At 36.0% G+C, this 15,047-nt stretch overlaps 1 protein-coding gene across 1 annotated transcript in view; it reads left to right on the top strand.

Annotated features, from left to right (window-relative positions):
- The first annotated feature begins 9,051 nt into the window (after positions 1-9,051).
- Positions 9,052-15,047, top strand: part of cd83 (CD83 molecule) — a 6,909-nt gene continuing 913 nt past the window's right edge. The window contains exons 1-5 of the mRNA XM_059339229.1: positions 9,052-9,302; positions 10,754-10,890; positions 11,843-12,071; positions 12,945-13,048; positions 13,185-15,047. The exon at positions 13,185-15,047 is cut by the window's right edge and continues 913 nt beyond it. Coding sequence (XP_059195212.1) covers positions 9,128-9,302; positions 10,754-10,890; positions 11,843-12,071; positions 12,945-13,048; positions 13,185-13,346 — 807 coding nt within the window. The 5' untranslated portion in view covers positions 9,052-9,127 and the 3' untranslated portion in view covers positions 13,347-15,047. The remainder of the gene's footprint in view (positions 9,303-10,753; positions 10,891-11,842; positions 12,072-12,944; positions 13,049-13,184) is intronic.

Genomic DNA, 15,047 nt, shown 5'->3' with positions numbered 1-15,047 from the left:
CATATAATACATTCATTTATAAAAAAGATATTATTAAGGCTTGTACTACAGTACTTGGATTTCCTTCTGAGATAAACAAACGCACCATAAAGGATAATATTTGTGTCAATTTTTGTACTTCTGTACTTACAATTGGTATTTTGGGGAAAATGTGAGTAACTGGGCGGCGCACTCATGACTGTAAAATAAGTGTTTATAAGAATGAACAGGTTCCCCATTCATTCCAATGAACTTCAATCAACTTCCAGGATTAAAAATGTTGCGCTCCGCTAACTTGAACGGTCAGTGAATGATTTTACGTTGACGAACGTTGTAAGTCAACAGGGAAAAAGTTTTTGGCATCTGGTGAAGAAACCCGCTAGTTGTAATTCCAACGTTTGGCCAATATAAGGGTTGCAAAATTCTGGGATGTTGGAAACTTTCCATGGGAACTATCAGGAATTTATGGGAATTAATGGGATGAAAGAATTGATTGTTCAAAGAAATGATTAAAACTTAGAAATAAATCTGTTGAAATGTTTGGATATGACACAGTTTGTTTAAATCACCCTCCAATTTCCAGTTTGTTCCCATTTATTCCCATAAATTTCCATAAATCCCATGGGAAGTTTCCAATTTGGAATAGTTCCGAAATTCCCCAAATTTACCAGAAAGGTTTAACCTCTTTGCAACCCTCTACGCTCGTCCTGGATTTGGTTATCGCTTCAATAGTTGTTATCTTTATGGGGATCTACATGAATAACGGCGGTTAAAATTTACCAAATACGCAAGAGTTCTTACAGAAGTATTAAAAATAAAGACACAGGTTTCTCCATCTGACTTTTGAGTGATTTCTTTCAGGACGTTCAAAGACTCACGGTTGGACTCTTAAAATACAATTCCCCCTCACCAAATTGTGCTTTTACTGCATTAATTAACACAGCTTCCATTCAGATGCTCTTTCCTGTCGCGACACTCTTTGACCTTTCTTCAAAAACATTTAGAAAACAGCTGGACGGATACTAGATGTTGAATTTTCTGGGTCGATCACTTAAATATTCCTTCAAAAGAACTGTGATCACGTAGAAAGCGGGACATTTATCAAAGCAAATTGAGGTAATCAGTGTTTAGCAGCAATGGTTGGACAACCTCTTTGTCTTGTAAACATTTAATTTCACTAAGGCCTAACTCACATGTACACAGGTATAGTTGGTAGTTTAAAAGCAATAGTTTAATAGTTTATGTCCTATGATTTTAGGTCGTTGAAAGTAGAGCTTTTGTAAAAAAAAAATTGTGGGGTGAATTCACAAAAGGATTGTGCAAGTTTTGCGGCCGTTAAAAGTGCAAATAAAGCAAAAACAAACCATGTAAAATTAACCCCTAACCGTGCTGCCAAGCAAATTGTGTCTCAGTGAACCTGTTCAATTTTCATATATTTTGAATGAGGTAATATAAAAACATTTAGTGCAAAATCTGGCCCGTTATTTGCAAATGAGCTTCACTGGAAAATAAAGTGCAATTCACAAACACCAGGACTAACAGCCACACTAACAGCGTTTTCAGAGAGATGGTGGTAAATGAAGTTCATTTATATGGCCAACTCAAACTTCTTTATTTTGGGATTCAGGGGCTCAGAGGCTATGGGTCTTTTTTTTTTAAAAATGCATGAGAAATTAATGAAAAATAAGGATAATAAACGAATAGATTCCTGGCTCAGTCTGACTCACATATGTTCGCTGTGTGAAAGTGGACTGTCGATAAACTGTATCTCTGTGGTTAAATGAGCCGAGCCCAGTTTATTAAAACAAAAATGTCACAAGCCCGGCACAAGTACGGGTCAGATCAAGAGTTAAGTTTAACCTCTAATATAATTGTAATAATAATAATAATAATTGTAATATAATTAGTGCTTTATTGAAAAGGTCCTCATGACGGGGCAGATACCGGTCGCAAGTGATTCGTGATTCATGATGCCATCAGCGGCCGCAATCCATTTTTTGTGAATTCGCCCCTCAGTGCAATCTTCAAATAATAATATTCCCTCAAAATATTCAACGTTTTCTCATGATTTGCTGCATGAACTTCTGCAGTATCTTAGGTCAAAAGACGTACCTTTTAACTTTCTCCTTACAAAATTTCGATTTCCAGCACATTACGTTTTGAAGGAAAGTTTATAAACCATTCAGGAGGACAGCCTGGAACATTTCACGTCAGATTTTTTGAGAAATTTGAGTTACTATGTGCTTGTTATGATCAATGTAGGCGGCGTAATATTTAGTTACCATATGATTCCATCTAAAAACGATAAACCTGTGTACATGTGGACTAGGTCTTTAGGTTCTTCACTCCTATTATATATCCCTTTTTTCTAAATATTAACTACCTTTTTATGACACTAAAGTCCCTTCTTCTTGTTACCTTGTGCTGTTTGATCGAAAATAGGTAAAGGGTCAAAATCATACTGCTAATAGAGTCTACAATCCAAGATTTAATTACTACAATTCCAGTTAAAGGACAGAGTTGCCTATTTGAACTATAAAAATTAAGAAATGTTTTATAAAAATACTTCATTTGGAGCTAAAAAAGGTGAGCGGTAATATTTAGTGTGCTAAAACTGACTTGAAAATGTCCTGGGATCATAAATTATATAGATTGTGTAACAGCAGTGGTCGGTAAAACAAAAAGGGGGGAAAATAGATGGATGTTACCGCTTAATTACTGAGAAGAAATCTTAATAAATATGTAGCTCAACTATGAAACACTGCTCTTAGTAAACACAGCCCCGAGAGAGACACCAATGAAATTATGTTAATAACAAATTTGCATGATATGTTTAAAAAGGACTAAAACTGATGTACAGGATTTAAGCTTTGTAGTATAAAACAAATGCTGATATGTTAAATATGTGCATGAAATGAAGAGAAAAGTGTCCACGTTGCATAGTGACTAAAAGCAGTAAAGAAAACTTAATAAAAACTTAATGAAAACTTAAAGAAAACTTAACTTAACTTGATAGCTACCTACTAATAAAGTGCAGAGGACAACCCTAACCCAAGCAGGAATACATTCAGTGGAAGTGTTACAAATTATGCCAACAACTAGAGCAGCTTCACATGAAGAACATATGAACAGTTGGTCACAGAGTTTGATCGTAAAAACTTTGGCAGCTCAGTAGTATTTACTTCACAATCAATCCAGTGATCAGCGCCGACAGCAGCAACAGACCGACCAAACCTGCAGCCAGAAGAAAAAAAAATAAAGTCAAGACTTTCCCAGATGTTACCCCCAAAATAGGATAAAACTTAAGCTCTTTTCATTGTCCGTTTCTGCCAAAGTGCTGCAAAAGTGCCGTAACGAGCTCTGCTGGCATTTGGCCCTAAGACATTGCTAGGACGCATTTTTGTTGTGTGTTTGATGAATAAAGAGAACAAGCGTTCAATTCACATTTAATCCAAACAACTTCGGAATCAGTTCTGGCTTCAGAATGACTGAAAAGGTTACAGAGACGGACACTTCTTATATACTCGTCATTGCACGGTGCCAGTTATTCTGCTACACTGAAGGTTGCTGAACTTTGTGCTTACATGGTAAAGTTGTCAACACAGATGTAATATATGACGTGTTTCCACTGAGAACTTTTTGTAAATCGGCTGAGTGTTTTGGCTCCGCCCACGAGTTAGTTCCCCTTGGCCTCTGTTCCCATACAGGTACTTTAGTGGCGGCTAACCAACGGAGTTAATGTGACAACAGGTTGATGCAGCAAGCAATGTTGCCAACTTAGAGACTTTGTCTCTATATTTAGACTATTCAGACCCTCTAGAGACTCTTTGTCTCTATATTTAGACTATTCAGACCCTCTAGAGACTCTTTGTCTCTATATTTAGACTATTCAGACCCTCTAGAGACTCTTTGTCTCTATATTTAGACTATTCAGACCCTCTAGAGACTCTTTTTCAAAAAAGCGACTAGCAACAAATCTAGCTACTTTTTCTGGTGTTATTGGAGACTTTTGGAGACTCGTTCCTGCTCTTCTTAACGAGTAGCAGGCGCCGTCCCAAAACACTCACAAGCGGCCCAGTCCTCCTGCAGCAGTCTCTCCCAGCTGCAGTCAGAGCAGGAGATGTTAACCCCTCAGCGTCCAGTCTGCACCAGTCTGACAATGAATCATTCATGCGCGAAATTGCCACTCAGTAGCGGCTCAGAAAGTACCGGCCTGAGGCAGGTACTTTCTGAGCTGCTAACCGGTAAAGTGGGGCGGATCTTGGGTGGATCCTCTCTCCCAAGCCACACCCATAGCGACTCACTAGAGGGAAAAGTACCTAATGGAAACACGCCTAATATCTGACTCAAGTGGTCAGTGTTTCACATCAAAAATATAATTAAAATAGCATCAGAAATCAGCCTGAGGGTGAATGAAGCTGAACCCACCGTGGAGCCCAGGAGCTGTAGAGTACGGTTGGCCAAAGTAGTTGATCCTTTTCTCTGTCGTCACATCATTCTCCTAAAAAAAAATGAATAAAGAGTAGAACAGAAAACTTTTTTATGCTATTAGAATAATGTCAAGTTGGTCCTCATCTTAAAGACCTTTTCTCTTGTAACATTAAAAAGTGTTCCTGTCCCTGCAGCACACGATTTAGGAATTTAATTTAAAAATACTAATGTGAAATAAACAGCGTTGGGCAAGTTACTTTTAAAATGTAATATATTGCTAATTACTAGTGTTACTCCTATGAAAGAAATAAATAAGTTACGTCACAATATTAATATATTTTTTTCTGATTTCTGTGAAGACATTTACACAGAGCAGAGAGGAGAGGACAGGACAGGAGAGGCTGTTTACACAGAGCAGAGAGGAGAGGACAGGAGAGGCTGTTTACACAGAGCAGAGGGGAGAGGACAGGAGAGGCTGTTTACACAGAGCAGAGGGGAGAGGACAGGAGAGGCTGTTTACACAGAGCTGAGTGGAGAGGACAGGAGCGGCTGTTTACACAGAGCTGAGAGGAGAGGACAGGAGAGGCTGGACACATGACAATACTTCAATTTTTACAATATGTTGAGGCCTAATTTTCTTTTCTTTTATCAATATTCATGACACCTGTGAACACTTGGAAGTTTTTTTTATATATAAATTCCATTTTATTCCCATTTAGAAATAATAATTTATAAGAGAAATTCAACTTTTGTTTCTGATTTCTGTCACTCTAACTGTGTTATTCTACACAAAGACGTGTTGGAGTTGTTCCCACTTCTAGCCATGATTGTACTGATTCCACAGAGCTGCAGGACTTATAGGTTTAAATAGACTTTATATACTGCAGTGAAACACAAGGACATAAAAAGTTCATTTAAATATCAAATAGCAGGTGACTTACGTCAGTACAGACGATGGTTGCTGTTACGTTTGGACACATTTCATTTGTGCACGGAGGTGTCCACTGACAGGAGTCCCCTGTGAGGTGGGCAATGTTCTGCAACAACCAAACACCACAAAGAAATCACTTTATCAACAGCCAGTAATTATATATCCCAAAAATAAGTTATTCTGTTTTTACATCCAGTCGTGTTATGGAACTGCTTCTTCTACGAGTGGTTCTCCGGTTTGTTTTACATAAACATAAACTGGCCAATGGTTTCATATTACAGAAGTTGAGATGCTGTGAAAAATGCCACACACAAAAAAAAACTAAATACAATGATTTGCAATTTCTATGCAATTCACTTTAGGTTGAATGCAGCACAAAGATATCTGATGTTCAAACTGGGAAAACGTTGCTTTTTGTAAATACAGTCATGGAAAAAAAAAAAATTAGACCATTGTTTTCTTCAGTTTCTTGTTCATTTTAAAGCCTGGTACAACTAAAGGTACATTTGTTTGGACAAATATAATGATAACAACAAAAATAGCTGATAAGAGTTTAATTTAAAAGCTGATATCTAGACATTTAACATGGTTTTCTTGATAATAACCAAAATCATTCTCAAGAAAACCATGTTAAATGTCTAGATATCAGCTCTTATTATTGTGATTTTAAGCATTGTGTGATATGGTGAGTATTTATACAATATATTGCGATTTAACAGTTTAACTGCATTTTGTGTCCACAAAATTAAATTCAATCAACAATTGTTTTGTCCAATCAGAGAAAATTCTCAGTGTATTCATCTCACTTCAGTCTTTTTATTTCTCAACAATGAGAGTCAAACCCACAAACCGACCAACAAAGTATTCAGTCAAACTGAACTCAACTGATATTAAACATGTTGGACGACAACAACTGCAGCATTTTATCAAACACACACAAACAACAAGCTTCACTACTCTCAATGTTTCTGAATGAATCATAAAAAAAGCTGAACTTTGCAGCATTATTTCAACAAATTCCCAACACTATATCCTGACACACATAATTTCACGTGTTTTGGGTCATTTTGTGTAATTTTTAAAATAATTTTATGCATTTTTTTGAATTTTCAAAGTCTTCTTCTGGTAATTTTAAGTGGGGTTTTTTGGGTTATTTTGTGTGATTTTGTCATTGTGTGTCTTTTTCGGTAATTTCGAGTATGCTTTAAGGTCATTTTATGTCATTTAATGTATTTTTTGTATATTTTAAGTCTTTTTTTTGGTCATTTTAGGGTTATTGGGGTAATTTTGTGTCATTTTCATGATATCCTGACGCACATGGTGCCTATAGATTCCTTAGATCTTCTAGTTTAATATGATACCATCTCATCTCTAGTACATTCCTAGAAGTGAGTGAAAAAAAAAAAAAAAAGACGCCCACCGACGCTAAATATGGATACTTGGCGGCCATGAAACGATATAATATTGCCACGCAAAATACTGCGATATTATGCTGTATCAATCATTCTCTACTGGTGGTTACGTTTGGCTTGTTTTAATAGCAGTCGGTGCCTTATTTGGGATTGTTTGTGTCTGATTGAATAGTTACAGGACATAAACATTATTTTTTTACCATTCCGTTGGAGGCCAGAGTGGTTTCACAGTCAGGGTCGAACTGTAGTGCAGCATCTTGACAGCAGCGATACGAGTCCTCGCTCGTCTTCACCTCTGAGTTTCCTCTCACAGGAGACACCAAAGCAGCTGAAACAGCAACTACAAACAGAAAACACACGAATGTGAAGGTCAAAACATCACATTTAAATACATGTGCTCCAAAATCAACTTAAAATCAGCCCCCAACATCCAGTGCACGTGATTAATACTTGGCTGGCTTGTTTTATGAGTCTGACAAGCAGCGGTGGGAGAAGTATTCAGATCCTTTACTGCAATAAAAGAAACTTTGCCGAACTTTGCAGCGTTTTTTCGACAACTTCCCGACACGATATTCGATGCACAATTTCTTGTTTCTTGTTTTTTTGTAATTTTAACTTTTTTTATGGTAAATTTGACTTCTTTTTCGAGTAATTGTGACTTTTTTTCAAGTAATTTTGACTTTTTTTCTGGTAATTTTAACTTTTTTTCTGGTAATTTTGCCTTTTTTATGGCAATTCTACCTTTTTTATGGTAATTTTGACTTTTTTTATGGTAATTCTACTTTTTTTTCTGTAATCTTAACTCTTGTACTAACTGTACTAATACCACACTGTGAAATTACTCCATTACAAGTAAAAGTCCTGCATTCAAAACCGTACTTCAGTAAAAGTACAAAAGCATCAAAATGTACTTAAAGTATCAAAAGTAAAAGTACTCGTTATGCAGCATGAACCCACTCAAATTGTTTTATATACTATAATAAATATATTATTACATTATTTGTATTGATGCTTTTATGTAAGCGGTTTTTTAATTTTGTGAAGGCAGGACTCATTTAACTACTTAATATCCTGTTACAAGATTTAATTTAAAGATAGTCTAATCACTTTAAATTTATTATGTTTTATGTTAAATCTCGACCTGAAAAGTAACTAAAGCTGTCAGCTAAATGTAGTGAAGTAGAAGTATAAAGTTACATAAAATGGAAATACCCAAGTAAAGTACAAGTACCTCCAAATTGTACTTAAGTACAGTACTTGAGTAAATGTACTTAGTTACTTTCCACCACTGCTGACGAGCCTCACGTATCTTATATTTATGAAATAAACTAATAAAGCACTTAAACATAACCTTAGTGACGTAGTGGGGTTTCCCTAACCCGGTTGTTGTTGTTATCAGTTTCTTTCGTCACGCTGGAAATTACCTCACTTGCCTGGAAAGCACGGGGGAAAACCCACGGGCTGTTTCACTTACAATGTGGCATTTATAATAAATGTGGGACATTATTATCGAGGCCGAATTACAGATTATTACATGATTAAATATATACCCGCATCTCGATGCAACACCAATGCAAAATATCACTGTAGCAGTAAAGTATAAAAAAAGTTAGTTAAATGTTAGTGGAGTGTCGGCAGCCCGTGTTTTAAACGTCAGTAGATAAACGAAACATTAACAAACAGTGGTCACAAACCATAAACACGCATAACTATATAATAAAGAAAACATGCATAATCTCTCTAGTCAGACAGTCAACTATTTATTTTTAAAAGTGCAAACGATTAAACGCTTTAATCGCCGCTCGGGGCGCGAAATCCCATTAAAAAATCGATCGATTTAACATATAATCTCTTGCAGCGCTTAATTTAAGCAGGTAAATCAATATTTTAACGCATTTCCTAAACATGCATGCCACAATCTTTCATTCGGCGTATGTCAAGATGGCTTCCATGAATAATTGGGGAGGATTATTGTTTTTAAAGTTTCAATGAAGCGCCGATCAAATCATGCCGATTTCTTTTTTGACACATGTGCACAGGATTACACGCACCGTTGGCTGTTAAATTGAGGGTTTTGTTAATGCAGTTTGGTGTGGGTAGCTGCAAATAGCCACATGGAGCTAACGGGGACCACAACAGTTAGTTTTTAGCGCAGAAAACACACAAATAATAATAATAATAATAATAATAACAACAATAAAAAACCACTGAATCATGTCTATATAACATGCATTATAGCGTGCACACTGACCTGTAATGATAAGTGAGGGGGACAGCATTGTTTGCATCCTGAAGTTGCAGAGTAATGAAAACTAATACCAGCCTCTGCCACAGAAGCCGCTTATTTGCCATTAAGTGACAGCAGACACGCCTCATGCATTGGTTGGGTGATTCCCTTAAACAGTTTCGTTTCCTCGAAACTGCGTGTCGGCGAGTACAATATAAAGGCTGCAGAAGAAACTGTCAGCCAGCACTCAACCAGCTGCACGACAAATCCACCACCATGAAGTCTCTGGATATAACCAACCTCACCCTGCTGCTGTCACTGTGTGAGTAATTTTAATACATTCCTATCAGCCACAATGCTCTTTTCTCAGAATGATTGCACAACCTTTTTTTCATTCCTGCACACGATGTTCATGTTTAAGGCAAGGCAAGTTTATTTGTATAGCACAATTCAACACAAGGTGATTCAAAGTGCTTTACATAAACATTAAAAACAGCAAGACACAATTGAAAACAGTCAATTAAAACAGGGAAATATAAATAAAAATACAGAGTAGAGTATTTTATCTGCTCTAGAGTAGAGCAGATAAGTGTTAAAGTTAAGAGTACGCTGCAGTAAACTAGAGTGTTTTTAGTCCTGATTTTAACCCTTTTAACCCTCTAGAGTCCATGAAACAACCTGCACATTACTTTTTCATGACGTGAAGACATAAAAATGAAGCAACATTGAGTTTCTCCATCAGCTTCCCTCTAAATTTCTGGCTTGAAACTACATGCCAGATTTTTTTTTAATGATATTCAGCCAAGTAAAACCAGAGATAATGTCAATTATATTAAGTATAAAAATACAGAACTAGATATTATCCTCATTTTAACTGTTATATGTTATATTTGCAACCTCTGTTCATTTTTGCAACATGTACATTTCTTTGTGTGAAACATAATTTTCAAGATCAGATTTTATGTTTTCCTTTGTTTCTTTTGGGTTTAGAATTTTGAGCAAGTAAGTCAAAGTTAAAAATGAATTATCAGGACATATAGGTGACATAACACTGAAAAAAACTAATATTAACAGGCATGGTAAAGGTTTTTTAACAGACATACTAGCCGAAGATTTCAGAGGGTTAAAAAACAACTTGTTCATGTGATTTATATTCACCCATTCGTGCCCAGAGACTGTATTTAGCAGGCTGTGATGATTAAAACTGGCACAACATTTGTTATTGCTGGTCTAAATACTTGAATACTTGAAGTTTGACTCCGACAGACACATTGAGATCACATTATATCAAACTTTTCTCAGGATTTCTGAAAAAGGAGGAGAAAGCCTTTGTGTTTACTGAAGGTTTTCCACTTTATATTTGTACATATTTTTTATATTCACCTTGTTATGAGTTCATATTTACCAAATGCAGCAACAAGATACTGACATATAGTCTTTAGGAGCACTTTGGGACTACTGTTTTCGCTCAAATATACATTTAACATGATAAGAGAAAAAAAACTCTCATCTCAGCCAAATATTTTTTTGAACATTTCTTGCTGAGGCAAGCCCAGAGAACACTTTGGGCATATTTGAATGAGGCACAAATGGGTTTAGGACGTTTTCACATGCAAGAAATGTGTCCTGATGCAATAAAAAAGTGTTTATTGCATATATTCTACAGTATAACAATGATTTAAATGAAGATAACTACACATGCAAAGCTTTAAATCAAGATAAATGTGTGCAGTGTGCAAACAGAAGTGGACTCATTTTATTCTTGATCTTCAGGTTTGTGCAGAGCTGGAAGCATGTCTGTCTCTGACAAAGTGCTGGAGGTTGAATCGTCCGTTGGTGAAGATTGTGTTCTTCAATGCACCACCAAACCAAAGCCTGGTGTCCAGTACAGTGCAGTGAGGTGGTACAAGGTAAAACTGTTTTTTTAAATTAAATTAAAAAGAGCTTGCAAATGTCTTTTTTGTTAGTTGTACGTGTACAAGAGAGAACAAAGTACAAGGACGGGAATGAGAGGACATGTCCTCTTCTGATTGGCTGGACTGAATTCAAATAAAAGCTTCAGTTAGTTTCTGTTTCATTCACTGTCAAAGTGCAATAAATCTAATGTGTAATAATAGATTCACTCTTTGCAGTAAAGGAAGTTTTTTTTTTAGAGGTGTTACTTGTGCAAAAGTGGAAGAAACACTAGGAAAAATGCAGAAGTTTTAACTGCAAAATGTGTCAAAAGTAGATAAAGTAAACTGGTAAAACCAGAAATACCGCAGTCTAAAAATACTCTGTTACATAAAAAACTCCTCCTGTTGTAATTACAAAAATGCACGTGAGAGCATTTTAATGTTGTTTACTTTGTATACTCCTCGTCTTCATCATCATTTAAGTATTAGATGTTTTTTATGTTAAAAAGAAGAAATAAAGTAAGTGTTATTGATATACGTTTAAAAAAAGAGGCGTTGACATGGTTTTCTTGATAATAACCAAAATCATCATCAAGAGAAACATGTTAAATGTCTAGATATCAGCTCTGAAATTAAACTCTTATCAGCTATTTTTGTTGTTATCGTTATATTTGTCCAAACAAATGTACTTTTAGTTGTACCAGGCATCAAAATTAGCAAGAAATTGAAGAAAAAAACGGTGGTCTAATCATTTTTTCCATGACTGTATATCTTAGTCTGAAATGGACCATGCTGCATCAAAGAAAACGTAACATTTGGTACTTAAAGTATATCTTGATGGCCGTACTTTTGTACTTTTACTTTTAATTCAGAACTTTAACTTGTAACTGAGTATTGTTAGAGTATTGTTGGTATTTACGGGTCAGTTACCGTGTAAACTCATAGTATTCATGTGATGACGTCGCAGGTCGGAGAGCCTCCGGCGTCTCGTCTGTCGGGCCTTTTGACCAAAGAGCTCCCCAACGGCACGACGCGCTGGTACCTCGGCGTGGACCGGGAGATGGAGATGCTGGACGAGTCGCGCGACATCTTCCTGCCCAACGTGACGTGTGACGACGGCGGGCTGTACCTCTGCCACCTGGCGGCTCCGGTGGGGGAGCAGAACCGAGAGGAGCAGGTTCTCCTCACCGTAGAAGGTAAGAGTCCCGAGGTCATTATAGTGAACGAAAACTAACGAAATGACGAAAACTAGAATAGAAAAAACATTTTCGTTAACTGAAATTAAAAAAAAAAAACGATAACTAACTGAAACTGTATTGTGTGGTTACAAAACTACCTAAAACTAACTAAAATTATAGTGAAAATGTCCTTAGTTTTCGTCTTTGTCAACTTTTTTCATACGTAAACCTTTTTGGTTGATATGAAATCTATTTCATCTATCTGGTTTTATGACTTAATAAACTTATTGGGGCTGAGATGGATCGGACAAAGGAAATAAAGGAAACATTTATTGTGACTTTTTTGAATCTCCCACCCAACAAATACCCCATGAATAAAAAAACTAAAACTAAAATAAACTAAGCATTTTCCAAAAGATAAAAACTAATTAAAACTAGCAAACTCACTCTAAAAACGAATTAAAACTAACTGAATTTCGAAACAAAAATTGACAACGAATAAAAAACTAAAAACTAATGAAAAATCCAAAACTATTATAACCTTGGTTCTCATTCAGGAGCAGGTTATTATTAGGCACTTTTTATAACAGAAACTTTCCTAACTGATGATCAGCTCAAAGGCCGTCAGAAAGTTCAAATCCGGACAATATCGCCTGTTTTTTCGGTTAATTTCTACGACAAACGTGGTATTTTTTGGCGATCCTTTAAAGACGTTTCAATGGGTGAAGTTTTCTTTCTAAAGATTTCTGCTGGTTTTGTGAGACAAAATGTGCCTCAACTCATCTGAAAGCCTTTGAAATAAACAAATTTATGAGCAACAAGGTGAAACCAAACAGAGAGTCCTACGGGTCCGAACTTTAATGACCTTAATTTCTGCTTTCTCTCTCTCAGGTTGTCCCATAGAAGCTCCCACAGAAATGTTGACGGACACTTACTTGGTCATTTTCGCCACAGTGGTGCTGATCCTTGCACTCGTGATTTTCCTCATAAGCTATGTGAGTAACGCACAGACTTAAAGCTTGAGAAAACAGAATTTATATAGGTTATTGGAACACAGCTTCTCTTAAAAACCCATGGATGAGACTTTTAATTCCTAATCTAAATGTGTTTTTCCCATTTTCCCCACCACAGGGCAGTCTGAAGAACGTCCTCCGAGACAGAACCAAGACGCCAAAAAAAGAAACTTTACTGGATGCACCTCTCAAACCGCTTGACCAAAAGGACCTTCAGTCGATATACAGGTTGGGTCCTAAAGCGCCTAAAACAGCCACGATGAAGCATATCTACGTTTAAAGACGAAACTGGGAAGATGATCGACCTGAAGACCGAGAAGACCCCCCCACAAAAACAGCTTCTTTTTAACGTAAGGACGTCCTCAAGTTACCACATCTGTTAGTGTCCGACTGGTGTTTGACATTAAATGAGCTGAAATCCAGCTTCACCTGCAGCCTCCTAACTGGGACGCTAATAATCCCTTTAACTGGACAACCTTCAATCAATAAAGCATTATTTTTTTTAAATTGAATCCCCCAACTCTAAAAATCTTCAGATGAGGACGAGGACCAACTCGCAGAAAACTCTTCAGGAGCTGAAAAGAAAGAAATGTGGACACAGAGTGGGATCTTCCTCCCCGGAGGGTCAGCAGCACAGAGAGGAGACGTGAAACCGGACGGGGAGATCGGTGGCGGTGGCGGTGACGGCGGGGTGGTTGTGGCTCCGGGGGGCGGGGTTCAATTCCCGACCTGTCAGAGTGTCCTTCAGCAAGACACTGAACCCTGAAGTGGCATCAGAGAGAGAGAGAGAGGGAGAGAGGGAGAGAGGGGGAGAGAGGGAGAGAGAGAGAGAGGGAGAGAGAGAGAGTGTGTGGCCTGTTTTCGATGGTTCAAAACTGCTGCAACAGTGAGAGATTTTTTTTCAAGATAATTCTTTTTGGGTTTTTTTAAACCACTTGATTGTTTTCAACCACATATATGGTCATTTTTTAAAATTATAATTTATTATTATAATGAGTCGCAATATTTTTTGGTGAACAAATAAGCATAAATATAATTTTTTTATATATTTTTAGAAAATTAATTGGCCTTTAAGTAAAATATCTTCTATTTTTAAAAAATATATAAGATAAATATAAAGTGAACAAATAAATTAATAATTAAATATATAAATAAATAAATAAATACCAAAAAAAAAAAAGGAAATGAACATGGTGTAATATCCATGAATTTTCATGCTGTGTTACCACTGCACAGTTGATTAAAAGATAATGGATAAATAAATTAAATAAATAATTTAAAAAAATAGAAAATAATGTAATTAAATAGACTTAATTTCTTATTTCTGAGGTAAAAAAAAAAAGTGAAATAAAACGAGATTAAAGAACTAGATAAGACTGATAAAAAGGCAGAAAAATAAAAATGACTATGAATATAATAAAAGTAGTAAAATAGAGTTATATTAAATAAATAGATAAACAAAATTGAACAATATAAATAATAACAATAAATATTACAAAATAGAATTAAATACTACAATAACAATAATTAACTAAAAAAACTAAATAAAATAAATCAAAAGCTCCATTTATTAATCACCCGAATCGTCTGTTCTGTTTTTCTTTTTACTGAAGCTGCATTTTATTTTTTTGTGTTTACTGGAGAAAATATTCTCCTGCAGACGTGTAGCTTGTATGACACATTACTGTTAATTCTTTATATCATGTCAATTTAATTTGACATTTACTTTAGTCTTGTGACTGTTATGTGGCTTTCAGTGCCCTTTTAAAAACAAGAACTGAGATAGAATCACATGTGAGTTGCTATTTACATTTTATCTGACCTTTATTTGGGGAAACCCCGAGACACCGACACGCTGTCTAGGCGTTCTGGGTTTTTTTTAATATCAAAGAACTTCTCCTTTTTTAAAGTAACGACCAAATGATGTCAGGCTGAATGAAGTCGACTTCTTTCACTTCACTATTATTATATATCAAACAAA

The sequence above is a fragment of the Centropristis striata genome, chromosome 8 (assembly GCF_030273125.1).
Source record: "Centropristis striata isolate RG_2023a ecotype Rhode Island chromosome 8, C.striata_1.0, whole genome shotgun sequence".
In the NCBI taxonomy this organism is placed as follows: Eukaryota; Metazoa; Chordata; class Actinopteri; order Perciformes; family Serranidae; genus Centropristis; species Centropristis striata.
Note: the sequence above shows the minus strand (reverse complement) of the source record. Positions and strands in the feature narration are given on the sequence as shown.